This window comes from Piliocolobus tephrosceles, chromosome 11 (genome assembly GCF_002776525.5).
Source record: "Piliocolobus tephrosceles isolate RC106 chromosome 11, ASM277652v3, whole genome shotgun sequence".
NCBI classification, from domain to species: domain Eukaryota; kingdom Metazoa; phylum Chordata; class Mammalia; order Primates; family Cercopithecidae; genus Piliocolobus; species Piliocolobus tephrosceles.
This window is the reverse complement of record NC_045444.1, coordinates 118,649,735-118,670,907: the sequence shown is the minus strand read 5'-3', so window position 1 is coordinate 118,670,907 and position 21,173 is coordinate 118,649,735. Positions and strand designations below refer to the sequence as shown.

Genomic DNA, 21,173 nt, shown 5'->3' with positions numbered 1-21,173 from the left:
TTTATCACTTCTCGTTTTATTTAGTTCTTTTTTCAAATCTCTTAGTCATTTAATATCTTTTTTTCTAACATACTTTCAATTCACTCTTTAGTTTCTTTCAATATATTAAAATACTTATTTTATTGTCAATTATTCTAATATCTAAAGTCTTTGTGAATGTGATTCCAATATTTGTTGTTTTCTGCTTTCACTCATGGTACCTTATTTCCTGTGGGTTTCATGATTTTTTAAGTGAGATAATATTTACTAGAACTGTATCGGTGGCAAATCTTTAAAGGTTTGATTGAGAGTTAATTCTTCCAGAAGAAATACGCTTTTGATTCTTCCAGCTTCTCGAAGTATTATCTACCTGGTGCCACTTTAAAATAAATATTTGGTTTGAAATGTTATAGACTGGCCAGGCACAGTGGCTCATGCCTGTAATCCCAGCACTTTGGGAGGCCAAGGTGGGTGGATCACAAGGTCAGGAGTTCAAGACCAGCCTGGCCAAGATGGTGAAACCCCGTCTCTACTAAAAATACAAAAAAAATTAGCCAGGCGTGGTGGCATGCGCCTGTAATCCCAGCTACTCCGGAGGCTGAGGCAGAGAATTGCTTAAACCTGGAGGGGCAGAGGTTGCAGTGAGCCGAGATCGCACCACTACGCTCCAGCCTGGGCAATAGAACGAGACTCCATCTCAAAAAAAAAAAAAAAGAAAGAAAAGAAATGTTATACACTATGCAGGTAGTGTTAATTCAGGTCCTGAGCAAAATCTCTGGCCTACTAAGAATTGAACGACGCCATTAGGTAAGCTGCTTTCTTTAACATATGTACACTTCTTTGGTATATACGAAGTATACCTGTTCTTGTTTTATTCCTGGCCTCTATATATTTTCCATACTTTCTTACCAGTTCTGCCATACATTTTTTTAAAGTGCATCATTTTACAGAGTTTTAGTGAAGAAAGATTTTTTTCAGGATATCCATTCCACTATATTACTGGAAATGTAAGTTCTATGCAAAATTTTATATAGCTACTATATATAGAAAGTCCATAGCTATCATGAAATACTCAAAGGGCTTTGTGACCCTCAAGAGAATAAAACTACTGCCAACATTCTGTTTCAGCCATAGGCAAACTAAAATAACAGATTCACTCTGAAGTTTCACAGATCTCCAGGCAAGAGGAAACCCTACATATAAAGCTGACTTTCATTTTTAAACTGTCACCTGATTTTTGGACTGTCACCTGATTCCTGAATTACAGTACCTTGGTGTTATCTCCATATACCAGCTTAGCTACCCAACTACATTCCCAAGAGATAAAACATAAAAACAAACTTTTTTTTTTTTGAGATGAAGTCTTGTTCTGTCACCCAGGCTGGAGTGCAGTGGCGCAATCTTGGCTCACTGTAGCCTCCACCTCCCGGGTTCAAGTGATTCTCCTGCCTCAGCCTCCCAAGTAGCTGGGGTACAGGTATATGCCAGCACACTCGGCTAATTTTGTATTTTTTAGTAGAGACAGGGTTTCACCATGTTGGCCTGGCTGGTCTCAAACTCCTGACATCAGGTGATCCACCTGCCTCAGCCTCCTAAAGTGCTGGGATTACAGGAATGAGCCACCGTGCCCAGTCTAAAAACAAACTTTCTAATTTCCAGTGTCTTATCAACATGGCATTAAGATCTATCTGCTACCAAAGGAATACCTGGATTTTTACGCTATCAAATTTCTATTTATTTTCCTTTTTTTTTTTGTAGATGGAGTCTCGCTCTGTCGCCCATGCTAGAGTGCAGTGGTGCGATCTTGGCTCACTGCAACCTACGCCTCCCGGGTTCAAGTGATTCTCCTGCCTCAGCCTCCTGAGGAGCTAGGATTACATGCGTGTGCCACCACACCCAGCTAATTTTCATATTTTTAGTAGACACGGGGTTTCACCATGTTGGTCAGGCTGGTCTCGAACTCCTGACCTGGTGATCTGCCCACCTCGGCCTCCCAAAGTCCTGGGATTGCAGACGTGATCCACCATGCCCAGCTCTGAAATTCCTATTTCTACTTCTCCCAACTTAGGTGAGCACTGCGACTGAAGAGATACCTGGTGTTTATTTATTTATTTACATTAGAGACACAGTCTCACTGTATTGCCCAGCCTGGAGTGCAGTGGCGCCATCTTGGCTCACTGCAGGCTTGAACCCCCAGGCTCAAGTGGTCTTCTAGGACTACAGATGTGCATCACTATGCCCAGCTATTAATTAATTGATTAATTAATTTTTCTGTAGAGATTGGGTTTTGCTAAGTTGCTTAGGCTGGTCTTGAACTCTTGACCTTAAGTGATCCTCCTACCTTGGTCTCCCAAAATGCCAGGATTATAGGTGTAAGCTACTGCACCTAGCACTGTACTTGGTGTTTAAAAGGCATTTCTTAACTAGCAAGACTATTTGTCAATATAACTAAAGGGAAAAAAATTGGCATTTAGATCACAAAGTTTGTTTTACTACCATGTTAGGGTTCATTCAGGAAGTTAATTTTATCAGAAAATTAGCACTTACTGAATTTGAAAATAGCAAGGATACAGGCAGGAGGGAAGTGGAGGAAACGACAAGATAAAATGAAGACATGAGTTGCTGCGGAAGCCTATAGGGATGAAAAGAGAAGAGCAGTGCAGGCCACGTAAGACACTTGCCAAGGAAATAAGAAGAAGGAAGTGAGCCTCACATGGGCCAATTCACAGAGCTGCAGTAACAGCAGCATGAACATAAGATAAATCCAATGATCTTACAGGTATCACTGAGACATGACAGATGGATTGAAACACTTGAATGGAATAAGGGAAAAGTATGCCCAATTCCAAAGAAATTTTTTAGGAGAGAAAGTGGATCAGGTTTATATGTCAGGATATAAACCCACAGGCAACCCGCAAAACTAAGGACAGAAGTACACAGAAATAAAGGGGCAAGGCAAGAACCAGAAAAAGGAGTGAAACACTGAAGGTATGCAATAGGTTGCCTGGCTAGATCTAACTAGACCAAACATTTTTAAAATGCAGGGCAGCAACCAGGAAGTAGAGATATCCAAGGTACTCAGGAAGTAGAGATATCCAAGGAACACCCTGCTCTTAGGAAATAAGCAAAAAAGAGAATTAAATCCAGAAGTAATGATGTTTATTGCTATATCCAAGACATGAAGGATACTTGCTGGTAGGATAAACAGGAACAATGCATTCCGCGAGGAGGAAAGGAAAGCTCTGCAGAGGTTTATGTTGTTCTTAGAAGGAGATTTCATCTGACAGAAGGAGGCAGGGAGGCAAGGCCTTATAAGCAGAGGGAAAGGAGCAGGCAGAGGCCTGGAGGCAGGAAAGGGCACAGATCAGCAGAGCCTGCAGTGACCAGCCCCCACTGTGCATGTGTTAAGGGAAGCAGTGCTGGGAAGTGGGGTGGCAGGAGAGGAGACTGAGGACTAATCTTAAAGGGCTTTGGTAACAAAGCTCTGCTAAAGAACTGCAGACCTAACCCATAGGTACAAGCAGGTTTTCAAGTAGAAAAGCTACATGATCTGGTCCTTGTGCATGCCACATAGGAAAGATAACTGGACAGCAAGGTGGATGGGAGACAGTGAGGAGGGAGGGAAATTACTGAAAAAACCATGACAACAGTCTGGAGAGGAAAAGGAATCAAATGTGGTTCCAGGATTACTTTGTAAAACTTTGATTAGATGCCGGCCAATTCTATCATAAAAGCAAGGGGCGGAGAAGAAACAGGCTCAGTGGGACCCTAGTCCTGTTGCCCCTCCAGCTCTCCCTCCCAGGAAACTCCCAAGTTTGGTCTTGAACTCCTGGCCTCAAATGAGCCTCCCCCCTCGGCCTCCCACCTTGGCCTCCCAAAGTGCTAGGATTACAGGTGTGAGCCACTGTGCCCGGCCTGAAACCTCCAAGTTTGGATCTCTGCAACCTCTGCTCCCACACCTGGGAGGCGGAGAATTACTGAAGAAAATCTTATTATTCTCCAGACTTTGTAGGATTCAAACCCAGATATACCCGAGCAGTGTTTGCCAATGCTTTGTCTGACGGATTCCTGGTCAGTTCCCTATCCTATCTGTGATGTGTGCGTGACATGGACGTGTGTGTGTGTGTGTGTGTGGGCGCGCGTGTGTGTTCATCCGTGGTTCCTCGCTTATGACTCCTATAGCGCTTATTACAGTCTTTTGTTAAAACGTTGGGGAGCTTTAGGTCACTGAATCTCTCTTTCTCCTGCCCTCCTTTCACCAGCTTCTTTTTCTCCCCAAGGCAGGATTCTAATCTTCCCCTCTTCCTATTAAAATGTTCTCTGACTTACCTTGTCTGATTGTGGGTTGGAAGACTTCCATTTCAAAAGGGGTCCTGCCCGATAACCTGAAGAGGGAATGCTGCACAGAGAGGCCAAGAAGCACCTGGACAGGCCTTGCTGAGTTTCTCCACTCAGTCTGTCACTGAGATCAAACACTTTTTGCCCAATCACATTTCTACATGGGTGTCCACGCTTCAATCATGCCTACTGAATGAAGCCTCCAAAAAAGGCCCAAGAGGACAGGGGTTCAGAGAGGTTCTGGAGAGCTGAACACATGGAGGTGGCATGCCTGGGGAGGGCATGGAAGCTCCACATCCCTTCCCCCATACTTCACCCTAGGCAACCATTTATCTGTATCCTTTGCAATATCTTTTATAATAAACCACTAAACCCAAGGGTTTCCCTGAGTTTTCTGTGAGCCACTCTAGCAAATTAATGAAACTCAAGGAGGGGGTTGCAGGATCCCAAACTTATAGCTGGTCAGACAGAATCACAAGTAAACCAACCTGGAGCCTGCAACTGGCATCAGAAGCAGGAGGCAGTCTTGTGGGACCAGGAGCTCAATCTTTGGGATCTGATGCTATCTCCAGGCAGAGAATATCAGAACTGAATTGGAGGACACCCTCTGGCATATGCTGCAGAACTAACTGCTTGCCTTGTGTATGGCAAAAAAGCACCCAAGTATTTGGTCATAGCAGTCTTCTGTGTTGATTGTTGCAGGGTGGCAGCAGGGGAAAGGCAGTTTGCGTTGTTTTTTTCACTCAGACTATCTCCTTCACCACTCCGTCAGCCCTCTCAGCAGCGTTCGGCTTTCTACTTCACAGTGGAAGTGGGTATGGCCAGGTGTGATCCCTCATTAGCAGGGGCCCATCAACTATGTCTTGCCTCTCTGTCTCATAGAAAGAGGTGTTCTGGCCAGGCACGGCGGCTCACGCCTTTAATCCCAGCACTTTGGGAGGCTGAGGCAGGCAGATCACAAAGTCAGGAGTTCGAGATCAGCCTGGCCAATACGGTGAAACCCTGTCTCTACTAAAAATACAAAAATTAATTGGGCGTGGTGGCATGCACCTGTAGTCCCAGCTACTCGGGAGGCTGAGGAAAGAGAATCACTTGAACCCAGGAGGTGGAGGTTGCAGTGAGCCAAGATTGTGCCAGCCTGTACTCCAGCCTGGGCAACAGAGCGAGATTCCATCCAAAAAGAGAGGGTAGGGGAGGGGAGGGTAGGGGAGGGGAGGGGATGGAGGAACGGGAGGGGAGGGGAGGGGTGTTCTTCCTCTGCCTTGGCTTTGCCTTCCACTTACGCTCTGATTCATCTCCCACCTTCTTCTGCAAGATCCTGCAAAACAATCAACTCTCCTCATGCCCGTGTTTTCAACTTTTCCTTCTCTGTCATCTCCTAGCTCTCAACATAAACATATCAAATTATCTTCCATCTTAAAAGCAAAGAAAAAAGCCACCTTTGACCTATGTTAGTTAGCAAGTGATGAGTGGTGAGGAAAAAAAAATGGAAAGGTGGCTAGGTGAGAGGGGTGGAATCAGAGGCAGAATGGCTAGGGAAGGCTTCACTGAGAAGGCAACCAATCAAACCTGAAAGGAAGTGAGAAATCAGCCATGTGGCTTTGCAGGGAAAGGGGAAACCAGGCACAGGGGACACCAAGTGCAAAGACTGCAGAGCATGAAAGGAGGGGCACTGATGCCTGAAGGGCTGGGCAGTGAAAGGTGAGTTAAATAGGCGACTGGAGAAGAAAAGCCCACATTTAGAACCAAGAGCAGGCAGGGTCCTTTCAGTCCAAGGAACAGTGAGTGAATTTCAAGGAGGAAGAGCAGACTAAAGAGCCAAGTGCTGTAGAGATGCTTAGTGAACTGAGGCTGGGGCAACCTGTTGCAGCCAGCATTCTGAAGCCACGCTGCAAATGGGATAAGGAATACACGGGAAGTGAGAAAGCAATAGCAAGTAAAGGCAACTCTTCCAAGGTGTCCTGACAGACACAAGTGAAAGTTCTGGAGCTGAAGCAGAGTACAGGAAGGTTTTATAGGATGAGGGAGACTTCACTTGGTACAGCAAGAGGAGGAAGCAGGGCAAAGGGAAATGTAAAGGGGCTGGGGTGAATGACTGCTGGGAAGAAGTCTTCCAGAGGTGAGAAAAGAGCCCAGGAAAAGGGTCTGGCCTGGCTGCTAGAGACATGCATGAGCCTTTTCACTCAGAAGCTCCAGGACTCTCAGGTTTCCCGTTTCTTCCCAGTAGCAGGTCCAGTGACTTCATCTCAGCCCTTTGCTCTTTAAAACAACTACCGCCCCATCCTATCCCTCAGGTTTTCTAGCTAAAGCCTGGCACATAGGGGGACACAAGAATTTCTAGCTCCTACTTCCTCACTGCCTCCAAAGGTGATCAGTCAATACAGGAAATTCTCAGCAGGTGACAAACATAACCATTTGGGGAGCCAGAGAGTTTATTAGGAATTCTCTGAAATCCTTACAGGCACTGCTCCTAGACTCTCACTCTACTCCCTTATTGCTATGAGCTCCCAGGAACAGAGCTGTCTGCTCCATCCTCCCCCAAAAAAGCCATGCAACCAGGCAGGCCGCAGAGACAATCCAGGCAGGAAAACTGGTGCTTCCTTGAGCACAGTAGGTAATATGCACCCCAGAGGCCCCTTAGGCTGGATGCTGTTCTAACTTAACCAAGTATTTTCTATCCAGATAGTGGGACAGACCCTTCTTTTTTTGAGTCAGATGGCTGTACTCTGTGGGGATGGGAAATGTGAGAGGGCAGCGGAGCAGAGGGCTGTGCACCCGGGCTGCAGTTTCATGGTTCAGAGAGGAAAGCAGCAAGGAGGAGAGATGGACATGAGGGATGTGACTGTGATATCCAGCTGGGCATTCCGTAAAGACCTCTGCTAAATTGTGGTTAAGGTGTGTAAACTACAATTTCCAGAAAGCCTCAAGGATAAGTGGATATGTTTATTTCTTCTCATTCACTTATTCACTCACTCCTTTTCCCCCAGTGGTTTTTGGTATGTCCACAAAGTTGTGCAACTATCAACTATCTAATTCCAGAACATTTTCGTCACCCAAAAAGAAACTGAAACCCATTAACCATCATTCCCCCTTCCCATTCATTCATTTCTAAGGCCTGGCTAGGGTAACCCTGTAAGTTCAACGGCAGAGAACACATTAGAGAATACAACTTTAGAGAAACAAGATGCTGGAGAAGTGAAGTTCAATTTCCTGCAGGATCTGCTGGGAGCCTGAATCAACGAAAAGCTGAATAAAGGTCCTAGCTGGTCAGGCTGACAATTTTCCCTCAGAGACTAAGGCAAAGCCACAATGCTTGATTAATTGAAGAGAATGGGTAGCTGTTACTCTGAACCCAGTCCTGCCCAATAAGGAGGAACCGGCAAGAAGAGAGCAGGCCCTAATAGCCAGGGAGGCGAAGTCTGGATACAGGCAGCCATGAACTTCAGACTTCATAAAATCAGAAATGACTCCATGACATGGGAGATGGGCTCACACCTCATAATCCACTGGATACCAAAGAATATTTAGGATGCTAAGTTGAGAATTTTTGACTCAGAAGACACATGATAACTGTTACCTAGTAACTGACAGGTCGTCAAATGAGACACTAGATTTGTTCTATAGGGCCCCAAGAGGCATAAATGGGACTAATGAGTGGAAAATTACAGGAAGAGAGCAGTGTTTCAGATCATTACAGGGAAGGATTTCCTAACAGTCAAGCCATCTTAAGGCAGAATGAATTGCCTCTAAGGTAGAAAGTTTAAATGCAATCTGGACATTCCATAAGTGGATGCGGTGGAGGTAATTAAAAAACCAGAGGGTGATCTGACAACTGTGGCATTCCCACACTTGAGCGTTAAGGTCAGCTGTGAGGTAGGCTGCAAGTGATCTGGCACGATAATAAAACACTGAGGCGCACGATTACTGTCTCCAGATTCTGGATTATCACTATAACGCCACTCCTATTCATTTACATCACTAAATATTTTCTTGAACAAAGGTGAAAAAAAACTCTACATTGCTGGGTAATGCTCATGGGAGTGTTCTCCTGAAGTGTATTTTCAGGCTAAGAAAAGTGGAGAATTACCAGGTTGGATGACTAGTAGAATCCCTTCCAACCTGAGATTTCACGAAGATAGGTGGCACCCTCTCCTCCGCCTGCAACCTAATTATGATCTACTGGTAGACAGGTGGTCACTGTGATTTGCTGAATTGATCACTGGAGTGCTTCACCTGATAGACACTGCTAACAAGTCCTGGAGTACATCTCAACTCTACCAAAAGGGAAAGTGAAGACTAGGTATGTACATCTGTCTGCTTTTCACAGAATGGTCATTCAGATAATTTTAATGAAACCAAAGGAAAGTTAAACTTTACAGTTTCTTTTAAAAAACAAAACAAAACAACAGATGATACAAATAGGCCAAGAAAACACTATTTGTTTTTTGAAACTTTAACATTTTTTCCCCTAAGCAAGAATTGACATGAACTGGTAACTACCTCAACCTGAACTTAGCCAATCTCACCCCAATCCAAACTGGAATTGACTTTCCCTTTTCAACTCCTTGGATAAATGGCCCTGGCAGAAACTATTGTCACAAAGGCCAACTGCAGAAGTGCCACTGTAAAACTGTTTGCCGACCAACTCAGGCCTTTTCGGAGTCTTCCCTGACTCCTTTTCCATGTCCTTTCTCTGCTGCTCTGCCAAACTGCTGCTCTGGAACGACAGAGAAACTAAGTGGCTGGAAGGTGTCTGGTCACCTGGTGCAGCAGGCTACTGAGCGGCCTGTGATTTCTGGCACCTCATAATATTTTTGTATTACACAATTTTTTTCATTATAAAACTATTATTGCCACATTGTAAAAATGTGGAAACTAAAGAAAGGGAAAAAAAATCTCTTATGATCCCATCATTCAAATAAAATCACTGCATTTTGGTGCATTGCTTCCTCTCATCCAGGGCTCTTCGTATATAATTCCATGGGCTGCGTCTAATTAGCTTATTTATACATACCTCAGCTCTTCTACAAAGAATTTGCAGCAACTAACATAAATATCATCAGACGGACAACTCCACTCCAACATACTCTCTCCCAAACCAGCTTGTACTCCTGATTCCCATTTCTAACTTACGGGTTCCATCTCCCAGTCATCCAGGTTGAAACCTTGGCACCATCTTGGACTCCTCTCCCTCAACCCCAGCATTCATTTCCATAGATTCTTCTGTCATTATCCCTTTCTCACATCTGTCCTTCCCACTCCAATCCCCCTATTGATTTTGCTACCATCTAGTCCAAGTCCATAACTATTGCAATGTTTCTCTGACTCATTTTCCAGCCTCTAGTTTCTCTCCTTTCCCTTGAAGTGCTAAATTATTTTCCTCTTTTTGAATGCTCTCTTGCTGAACAACATCTGCTTGCCTTTCCATTGTCTAACAAACAAAAAACACTATTTGGTCTGAAAATTTGTCCTCAAATCTGTCCCCAGTCTATATTTCCTACCATATCTTTGACCACTTCCTCTACGAAACCTCTGCTGACACACTTGTACCCTAGACATAAAACCGCAGTGTATGCAGTGAGTAGGGTAGGACATATGCCAGCTCCCTGGAATCCCCGCAAGGTGCAGGGTTCCAGGCCAGCTGAGACAGAGGAACAGGTAGTAGATGTACCCTTCTGCTATTATCAACTATGAAACTGGACAAAACAAAGGAAGCAATTCTGTCCAAGCATTACACAAACAGTAGAGGTGTGAACCTAGAGGGAAGGAAAATATGAGGAATGAGATCCATGGTCACCTGGCTTTCAGCCTAGGGGCACTTTTCACACTGTGGCTTAGGGAAGTGGCATCTACATACCGAGCGGGTATGCCTAAGCCTCTGCATGCAACAGAGATTGCTAAGAATGTAAGAAATCAAGCCAGTACTTGCCTTTTGAAGTAGGCTGCTTCGATTTTGGATTTTAAAAAGATATAATTTCTCTAAAATTTCCAGGGGACCTTTTCTCTTGTTATGCTTTATCTTTCTTTCGGTTTTCTTTAGTTGAAAATATTGAGGCTGGGCACAGTGGCTCATGCTTTGGGAGGCCAAGGCAGGAAGACTGCTTGAGCTTGGGAGTTCAAGGCTGCAATGAGCCACTGAATTCCAGCCTGGGCAACAGAGTGAGACCCTGTCTCTAAAAATCGATTAATTAATTAATTTTTAAAAAAGAAAATATTGAGCAATCTTGCCCATAGTTTCAAGGAAGATAAAAACAGTCTTAGGCAATGATGTCTTCCATCTCTCAGCCTTCTATCTACTAAGCTTCCCCATCTACCACAGTAGAGAAGAGATTATACATACTGAACCTACAGCATTCTGTGTCAGTGGGAGACATGAACATCTTTGCAACGTTTTAAAAGACTAGGCCACTAGGCCATCAATGCTTGGTAGCAGACTGAAACTGCAACGGTGGATATCCACATTGGGCAAATGTCAAAGGCCATGTTAGTGCCAAGATCATCTGTGAGGATGACCAAAGCCAAAGCAGTCACCCAGAAGCCACCCTAGAGAGGGGCAAGAAATAGGTAAAAACTAGAAGCAGCACATTTGCGGTATTAGAAAAGGGATTGCGGGTGCTGGGCATGGTAGTTGATGCCTGTGATTCCAGAACTTTGGGAAGTGAGGTGGATGGATCACTTGAGCCCAGGAGTTCAAGACCAGCCTGGGCAACATGGTGAAACCCCATCTCTACCACAAATACAAAATATTAGCCAGGCTTGGTGGTGCACATCTGTAGTCTCAGCTACTTGAGAGGCTGAGGTGGGATGATCACTTGAGCTTGGGAGATTGAGGCTGCAGTGAGCCATGATCATGCTACTACACTCCAGCCTGGACAAAAGAGTGAGACTCTGATGAGAAGAGGAGGGGAGGGCAATGGAGGGGAGGGGGAGGGGAGGATTGGTAGGGTTCACTTTTCTCACATCCTACACATTTTTCCTTTGAGAGTCAATTGCTGCATTCCCTTCCTCCAGCTATAATTTCCAAAGACAACTAGCCTCAATCCTACTTTTACCTGCTCGGTAGCATCCCAGAAGAATGTTTAAAGAGCCCCTATCAGTTTGCCTTTCTCAGCTTGCTGGATAGATGAAAACCTACTGGGAGTAGCGCAGGCTTCTCCAGCTCAGCCCTAGAGAGGCAGTTCTCAGGGAAAGTGTTCCTGCTACCCAACTGGAAGCATGACTTTGAAGAGTACCCCTTCAATCACATTATTTGGTGTTAAATTCAGGTAAAGAACCCTATGTCTCTCCCAAGCAGAGCCCTTAGGAACTTTCTTTCTGTGATACCTTACGCCAACACTGGAACTATCTGAAGGGCCAAGGCTTGCAATTCATTCTTTTGCACTCACTGTTGCCCCTTCTGAGGCCCAAGAAGAGTCTAGTGAGAGAATATTTCTCATTCTCACCCTCACCAATGTCACCACAGGAACACAATCTTTTTTTTTTCTTTCTTTCTTTTTTTGAGACGGAGTCTCACTCTGTCGCCCAGGCTGGAGTGCAGTGGTGCGATCTCAGCTCACCACAAGCTCCGCCTCCCGGGTTCACGCCATTCTCCTGCCTCAACCTCCCCAGCAGCTGGGACTACAGGCACCCACCACCACTCCTGGCTAGTTTTTTGTATTTTTAGTAGAGACAGGGTTTCACCGTGTTAACCAGGATGATCTCGATCTCCTGACCTTGTGATCCGCCCACCTCGGCCTCCCAAAGTGCTGGAATTACAGGCGTGAGCCACTGCGCCCAGCCCAGGAACACAACCTTAAGGTCACATAGTTGTAAGGCTCAGAGGCCTACGGCAAGTTCAGGCACAAAGCAAATCTAGCCTTGCACAGTATGCTGCTTAGGGAGCACAGGGCAGCCAGGTAAACTACACAGGCATGCGGACTGCCTGCTGCTCAGGATGCTATAGAAATTTCCATCCTACCATCAGCGAGTGGCTTGCAGGAGAGGGCGTCATCGAGGTCTCGGGCGGTTGATGGGTCAATGGTGAAGATACAGTCTTTTCTAGGAAAGATTGAAGAAACAATTAGCAATGCCACAAATAATAGCAACTTTACCCCATCATAGTACAGCTTTAAAGAACAGTGAGTTTTGCATATGTGCTCTGTTAGGGAAAGTGAAAAATAACTTCTATGAGAATGAGATCTTTAGTTAAATGTGAGACTGGGAAGAGACAAATGGGTGAGTGATTTTCTCTTCCTCTGTGTGAACTGGCACCTACTTCTCCTTCACCCCAAGCCAGAAGAGATGTGAGTGGGTGAAAATGAGGCTGCTTCCATGAACGAGGCTTCTCAAGAAGAGTTGGCCGACAAGAGGGGCAAGTTACTTTGGTAAATTACTCTTCAATTTACAACTTTGGTAAAATATCCTTCTCCAGTGTTTGATGGGAAGCTGTCCTTTAAGGACCTCTATGAAGATAATTTACTGTTCATTCTCCTATATTGAAAAAAATGGGGGTATGCCAAAGAATAAGTCATCTGACATGCGATACAGGTGGATGAGACCCAACAATAAGCTTTGCAAAAAAACTCTGGGCCGTACAGTTAACCATAAAATAAGCCTACCTGGAAGTAGCACAAATCACAGTCTGTTTCCACAGAATTAATTATATACTACAACCAAGCTTATACTAAGTTCACCATTTTATCTTTGCACAGTATCCTTATGAACACTGCACTCTTAACCTGTGAAACTCTCATTCTGTTTTATAGTGTCCCATATAGCATGCCTGACTCAACCCACCCATTCCCACCATGTAAACACCTAAAGATTTTGGCAGCAGCTGTCCTTGGCTCTCCATACCTCTGGCCTTTCCTGCCTGGGCACTGCCTGGAGATTGGGGTATTCTGCAGCAACTGCCCTTCTGCCTCCATGGCACACTCTCTAGTCAGTGCTCACTGCTTCCTAGGTTCTTCCTCCACTCCAACCAGTACTAGCAGGGCACTGCCACCATTTCTCTGTCTTTTGCTGATTCATCAAAACTGATGATGTTGTCCATACTTGTACCAACCATGATAAGACAGGCTTTGTTCTTAAAGACTTCTTTCCTGGTGTTGCTCCTCTGTTCAAAACTTCCTTGGCAGGAGTGAGCTATGATTGGGCCACTGCACTCCAGCCTGGACAACAGAGCGAGAACCTGTCTTCAGAGGCTGCCAAGCTGCTCTTGTGCTGGCCTGCCACAAGCTCTCGGGGCCTTTCTCTGTCTCAGTCTTAACTGTCCACTTACCCTACTCCTAATTACTCCCAACAGCCCTCTCTAATCCTAACCACAATACTTCGATCCTAAGAGAGTATTAATTATAAGATGCACCATCAATTCTATAACAGCTTTTGAAGAAATAAAAACGCCACCATATTAAATATATACATTAATTTTAAGACACTTTAGAATTTCAAAAATGTCAAATGTTTAAAAAATAATAACCTTGTTTGGATGGCTCCCTGCAGCCTCAACCTCTTGAGCTCAAATGATCCTCCCACCTCAGACTCTCAAGCAACTGACGGTATAGGTGCATGCCACCATACTGGAGTAGTTTTAAAACTTTTTGTAGAAACAGGATCTCACTCTGTTCCCCAGGCTGGTCTCAAACTCCTGGCTTCAAGGGATCTTCTCAATTTGGCCTCCCAAAGTGCTGGGATTACAGGTGTGAGCTACCATGCCCAACCCAAAAAGTAATCTTACATGGTAAATGGACAACCAGACTGTGGTACACTCCCAAAATGGAACAGTATTTAGCAACAAAAATTAACAAATTATTCATAAATCCAACAGCCTGGATGAATCTCAAAGGTATTGAACTGAGTGAAAAGAGCCACTCTCAAAAAGAAAACAAAGCACTTTGGGAGGCCAACGTGGGCAGATCACCTGAGGTCGGGGGTTCAAAACCAGACTGGCCAACATGGTGAAACCCCATTTCTATTAAAAATACAAAAGTTAGCTGGGCATGGTGGCACACACCTGTAGTCCCAGCTACTCAGGAGACTGAGGCAGAAAAATTGTTTGAACCCGGAAGGCAGAGGTTGCAGTAAGCCAAGATTGTGCCACTGCATTCCAGCCTGGGCAAGAGAGAGAGACTCGGTCTCAAAAACAAAAAAAAAGGGGGGGTGGGGAGAGGGGAGGGGAGAAGAAGAGGAGAGGAGAAGAGGAGAAGAATGGAACGGAATGGAAGGAAAACAGAGATAAGACAGAGAGCAGATCAGTGGCTGCCAGAGCTAGGAAAGGGATGCTTGTGTGGGGGCAGCAGGGGGACTGGAAGGAAATCTATACATGTCTTAAAATTCACAGAATTTTACATACAGCAAAAGAAGGTCAATTTTATTGTTGACTATTTTTTAAAAAAATTAATGTGACTTTCAAATCAAGAAAAGTAAAACATATATGTTAAATATTCATAGGGTTGATCGACAGGTGCTAGATTTATGGATTAATTTTTTTCCCTTTAATGTATACTTTTTCATGTTTTTAAAATTTTTCAATGCAATTGAATATTACTTTTGTAAATGGAAAAAATCAAAACTGTAGAGAATCTTCCTCAATCAAAAAACAACTGATCAGATACGTATTATTGTTCGTACATATATTTCGCTATCTTGTAACATCTGTTACAAGATGCATTTGGCTTAATATAGTTAATGGCTTCAAGATTATGGATCTGGTAAAAACTGTGTCCCCACTGGATGCTAAGAAAATAGGGCAGGGAAAGCTGGGTGCCATTCAGGTGGAGGGAACAAGAGCATTTAGAGTGCAGATCCCAGAAAGGGTGGTTAATCGGGAGACCCACTCTCCCACTAAATATTTCGAGGAGAGTCACACACAGTGTAGGGAACATGAAGGTTCAAGTCTCAAGATATACAAAAGTATTTCTGGTTCCACTATATAAAAGACGTTGTAAGCAAGAGTGCCAGAGGAGAAGAGAAACACTGATCTCCTGGAACGTGTGCTCCAAGGGCTGTGTTCCCAGAGCCTTGAACAGAGGCCGCATCTCAGACATGTTTGCTGAATGAACAGATGGATGGCAATAGGAAGTGCCCAGGAGGTGAAATCAGACCTGGCACCACAGCAATGGGCTGTAATTGATGAGGATCTTGAACTTGGCTCACAAGGTAAAGAAGGAAGTGTCCACTTCTGTCTCCTTTTGGTATCTCCCATAAAACCTAACCAAATGTTTTATATACACTGAGTACTCAATAAAAAGGACTTGTATAACTGAAAGTAAAAAGTCAGACATGGTAGTAGGAATGTTTGGTTCTTCTTCTTTCATCATAATGACATCGTAAAAGCCAAAAAAAAGTTCCCCTAGTCAAAATCAAAAAGAACTCCATTAGCCTGGTTGCGGGTGGGAAGCCATAGTTTACTAGATTACTTGGAGGGTTGACTAGGAAGTTTTATTTTCTTAAAATTAAATGTCTCTGGGTGCTTTGAGACTTTCACTTCTATGGATCCAGTGCATTAATGATAATGCCCATTAAGACATTTCCAGCCTGAAGTTGATTCAACCATATGTGACTGTGTAAGACTTTGTTTATCAGTTTGTAAATGTCTTCTTTGAGAGCACCCACAACTGCTTTCTAAGGAAAATCCTAGACTAGCCTGTAAGGACTCAAACCAACTCTCTATTACCTTTAACACTTTTTAATCTGCTCTTAAACCAGAAACATAAAAGTCTAAATTACAATGGAACCTGACAAACAGTACTCAGGAAGGCTTGCTGGCTGGAAAGGTAAGCCATCCAAACATTATTCCTGATCAGGAATCGGCAAACCATATTACACTGGTCAAATCTGGCCTGCCACTTGTTTGTGAATGACCTGCAAGATGAGAACAGTTTTTGTATGTTGAAATGACTAAAAAATAAAAAATCAAAAGGAGAATATTATTTTGTGACGCAAAAATGATAGTGGAAATTCAAATTGCACTACTCACAAATAAAGCTTTATCATACATAGCCACACTTTTTTCTATACAATGGCAGTGCTGACTAGCTGTGACAGACAGCTGTTTTAGTTGTGCCTAAAATATTTGCTATGTGACCCTTCGCAGGAAGTTTGCTGACCCCTGTTTTAGATCAACGTTTCTGAATGTGCCAATTAAGTGTTTTAATTTTTTTTTAAAGGTCTTGTGATTAAATCAGTTTGGGAAATACTGGGCTGATTTCTTAGTTGTAGGGCTTTAAGGAGCCTTTAATATGCCGGTATCAATAGTTCTTGCCCAACCCATTTGCTCCTGGCACTTCTCTGTGGGACAGCATCTCCCAGAACCAAGATACCTCAAGGGAGCACCTTTGGAGATGCGAAGAACTGCACTGAAACACTCTGCACAGGCCTCCCATGGTGCCCTCGTCCTACTTGGGGCTTTGCCACCAAGGCTACCCCAAGGGACACTGCAAGAAGTCAACCAAATGACTATGCTATCACTGTAGGGAAGCAGGGAGAACAAGGGCCCATTTGACCACGCAGTATCCTTTTACAGAGTGCACTTATGGGGAAAGTTGATGCAGTATAAGGAAACACTCTTCTCATGACAATCTGTATCTTACAGACACACAAATTTTATCCTCGATGGTTTCCCTTTTTATGCTATATGAATTGTCTGCTGTACAAAATAAAATAAATAAACTTTAAAAAGCTTTCCTTTTTGCTTTGGCTGCTAGGAAACTCAGAAAGCCTTCCTAACTTGCCTCTAGGAGATTTTATTTATAGTTTGCACTTTGTGAACTAACCCTTATCCTGGCTGTGCCTAATTTTCCTACTCACGTGTTCCTTTTGCCTCATTTCCTAATTTTTAAAAAACACTTGCTGGGCACAGTAGCTCATGGCTGTAATTCCAGCACTTTGGGAGGCCGTGGTGGGCAGACTGCTTGAGTCCAAGAGTCCAAGACCAGCCTGGGCAACATGGTGAAACCCTGTTTCTAAAACAAATACAAAAATTAGCCATTGTGGTGGCATGAGCATATAGTCCCAGCTACTCAGGAGAAGTAGGTGACTACTCCTGAGCAGTAGGAGTAGTCTACTATTACTTCCAGCTAGTAGTAGAAGTAGGAGAATCGCTTGAGTCTGGGAGACAGAAGTTGCAATAAGCTGAGATCACACCACTGCACTCTAGCCTGGGTGATAGAGCAAGACCCTGTCTCCATACACAACAACAAAATTCACTGCATTTTACACATATATGTGTGTGTGTGTATATATATATGTGTGTGTGTATATATATCTGTAAACTGCCTTCAAATATTTTTGGATAAAAGCAGGGTATAACTAAATACATATGTATATTGAGGGATTACAACATTCCAGAATCATGTGTTGAGAGGATGCTGGAAGAAAGAAAGATGCAGCCTAGACTACTAAGAGAATGAACCTCTCGACAGTAAAACTCAGAGGGCTCTCAGAAAGCATTTGTACTGTAGCAGCAGACTCCAAGCTTGCTCTCTCACTATGGAAAATTGGGAGAAGCAAAGGAACGGTGAGTGACCCTGACAAACCCGTCCTCAGTGCTGAGAGCCAGTGATTTAATCTGTTGTCATCACCGCAATTACGAGCCTACCACGATGTGCTGCATGAGGGCTCCTTCTGCTTGCAAGCCGCAGTGGCTAGGAGCTGCTGGCCTCAGCACTTGGGAGCCCAGCCCTGTGCGGCAGGGTTGAGGGTGATGGGGGTGGTGCACCATGCAGCTGTTACACTCGGTTAACATGCTTGGGATTTTACTGGCTCCTTTTCTGGAAGACTTTGGTCTCACAACCTGCAGGGAGCAGCCTGGCCTGCCAGCTTTTAGAACCTGTGAGACCAAATATTTAAAGAGTTCCGCAACAATGGTTAGAAAGAAGCTAACCCTGACCCGCAGAAAATAAAGTGCCAGGTGGGGGAGGGAAAGAATGAGACTCCAGTTCATGAGGCTGCAGAATTCCAATTCAGAGCAACGTTATGTAACCAAAATTTCTGAAGGCACGTGACTAAAGGGCTTAGGAGAACTTTTTAAAGAGACAGAAAACTTCTAAGACTGTGTTTTACCCAAAGCCATTGGTCTGGGAATTAACACGTGAAGAGTAAGTAAAAGTCTTCTATAATCCCTTAAGACCTCACCAATAACCCTAGGAAATAACAAAAGTTTAGAAATAATTTCTGTTCCTTTGTCATTTACACTCTTCCTCTGACCCTGTACCCTCAGGTTCCTCAAGGTATTAACATCTCTACCTCCTTTAAGCTGGAAGAAGCTGTCTAGTGGCCACAGCAACATTTACTCACCACTTTGTCATTATTCACCTCACTGGATTTTGGCCATGGCCCCTACCACATCACAGAAACTGTTCTCCCCAAGGTTGCGGATGCTGCCAGATTAAGCATCTTAAAGCATGCATTGGTCAAAAACCTTCATCAACTCCTTACCGAGAGAAATACAAAGTCAGTTTAGGATTTAAAGCACTTCATGACCCAGCCCCAACCTGTACTTTTCCAGTTAGACTGCATGCTCCCCCTATGTCCCTCGTGTGCTAAATTCTTCTCTATACCCTCTGCTTTCTGAAATGTTGTTTGTGCTGTTCCTATACTGGGCTACTTACTCCACCAATCTCCAATGTCTAAGATAGCTTGCAGTTAAAGGCCTGGCTGCAATGCCAGCTTTTTTCCAGTAAACCCTCACAGCCCCACAGAATGGAAGCCACCTCTCCCCTATCCGCCCTACCCACGCCTGCAACCTGCCCCTCTCTGATGGCAACAGCCACTGTCTCTGGCATGTTGGTGGCCACTTATGGACATGTCTTATCGCTGTGACAGGCTGGGAGCCAGTATCAGGTCTGGTAATGAGATTGGCTGAACGGATACAATCCTTTCCAGCACGTTGAAGGCACATATGTAATGAACAGCTGATAGACAGATGAATGAAAAAATGACCAAAGGGCTTTTGTGGAGCACTTTTCCATTCAATTTTGCCACTGTGTCTTGGGAAATACATTTAGGATTAGAACTCATGACTTCCTGGCATTCAATCCTGTGGTCACACCACAGTGTTATTGTTTCCAAAGGTGTCCTTTTCTGTCTTCATCCCATCTTCTTTTCTCATAAAACAGTGTTTTACAAACTGTGGTTCAGGGACCATTTCCAGATTAACAAAATTTATAGAGGCCCTCCTCTGTTCGTGACTCTGGGTCTGTCTCCGTGCTAGCAAGTAATTCTGGGGAGGAGGATCTGGGTCAATGATGAAGAATGGGTGAAAAGCAATGGAAAAAAATTAAGAAATAACCTTAAGTGGATAAAGAATAAAACTTTCAATCCAACACTTTCTTAGATTAGATGGCATCACAGTTTATATAGAAATCAGCACATTTTATGTAAACTGTAGAAGGAAAAACAACTGAAGAGCTGGATCATTCACTCACAGGGATGTGTTCCCAAGGGTACCACTGCAGAGAGTCCAGCCAGATGGGGGCTGTGACATTCCAGGACAATCTGATGCTGAATTCATCTGAGCCTCCATTTCACAGAGCTGGAATCATCATTCAAACCTAGGTCTGTCCCCTTGTTCAGTGGGACTGCGCCTTTTCTTTCTTTCTTTCTTTTTTTTTTGATGGTAGTTGCCAATATAATACTCTTTCACTCACTTCTACTCACACAAAAGATGCTAAGAAGCAGACACAAATCACAAATGTTTTAGAACAGGAAAACTCTATGGTCTATTTAGAGCAGAAAGTGACCTTGGTCCATTTGCCTCCACCTCCCCAGCCTCATCACACTCAGTGGTAAAGTGACACTTAATGAGGCCACATGGCTAGCAGAAAGAAATGATGCAGTACTGTGGGCAGGCCCTTCTCACCTGACCAGGGGTTTCTAACCTTGGGTCCTCAGAAAGATCAACTCAAGCTTTAGCAAAATTCTACACCAAGTGAATGTGATTATTAAGTTCTTTTATTTTTTAAAGGATAGTAATGAAACTTAATCCAAACAAACTGAAATGGTCTGCCCTGTTACGTCCCTTTACTCATCGGTTCTACTCACCTGTTCAATGAACTTCTCATCAGTCTATGTTTTTTTTCTGTTTGTTTGTTTTTGAGATGGAGTCACGCTCTGTCACCAGGCTGGAGTGCAGTGGTGTGATCTCAGCTCACTGTGACCTCCGCCTCCCAGGTTCAAGCGATTCTCCTGCCTCAGCTCCTGAGTAGCTGGGACTACAGGTATGCGCCATCACACTCAGGTAATTTTTGTATTTTCAGTAGAAACAAGGTTTCACTATGTTGGCCAGGATGGTCTCAATCTCTTGACCTTGTGATCCACCTGCCTCGGTCTCCCAAAGTGCTGGGATTACAGGCATGAGCCATCGTGCCTCTTTTCATACTTTAAAAAAACAACATCCTGAAGCAGAGGACAAAGGACAGGACGGGTCTGGGACTGTGGGAGCCAGAGATCAAGGCATGGGCCAGGAAAGCCATGGCTTAAGCCCAGAAAAAACATTCAAATTAATTTTCTTCCCCTCAATTTTCATTTGAAGAATGTTAAACTTTCAGGAAAGTTGAAAGAATAGTAAAATGAACATCCATATACCCTTCATCAAGATTCATCAAATTTCAACATTTTGCCTTATTGGCTTTATCTTTTTCCTCCTTCCATCCCTCCCTTCCTATGTCTAGCTGGTTGTTTTGTGTGTTTATTTTTGACATCTGAATTACTGAGAAGTATGTACAGAGATAGTGATACTTTCCCTCTCCATACTTTAACATGCATTGTCCAAAACTAAGGGCATTCTTCTATAGAACCACAACACTAACACCACAGCCAAGATTAATACTTTCATATCACCCAATTCATAGACCATATTTAAATGTCTTTAATTGTTC

General features: G+C 43.9%; 1 protein-coding gene across 2 annotated transcripts in view; it reads right to left on the bottom strand.

Annotated features, from left to right (window-relative positions):
* The window catches only part of DIS3L2 (DIS3 like 3'-5' exoribonuclease 2), a 351,252-nt gene that overhangs the window by 91,938 nt on the left and 238,141 nt on the right, over positions 1-21,173 (bottom strand). For both annotated transcript variants that reach the window (XM_023193873.2, XM_023193874.2), the window contains one exon: positions 12,275-12,354. In XM_023193873.2, the coding sequence (XP_023049641.1) occupies positions 12,275-12,354 (80 nt within the window). The remainder of the gene's footprint in view (positions 1-12,274; positions 12,355-21,173) is intronic.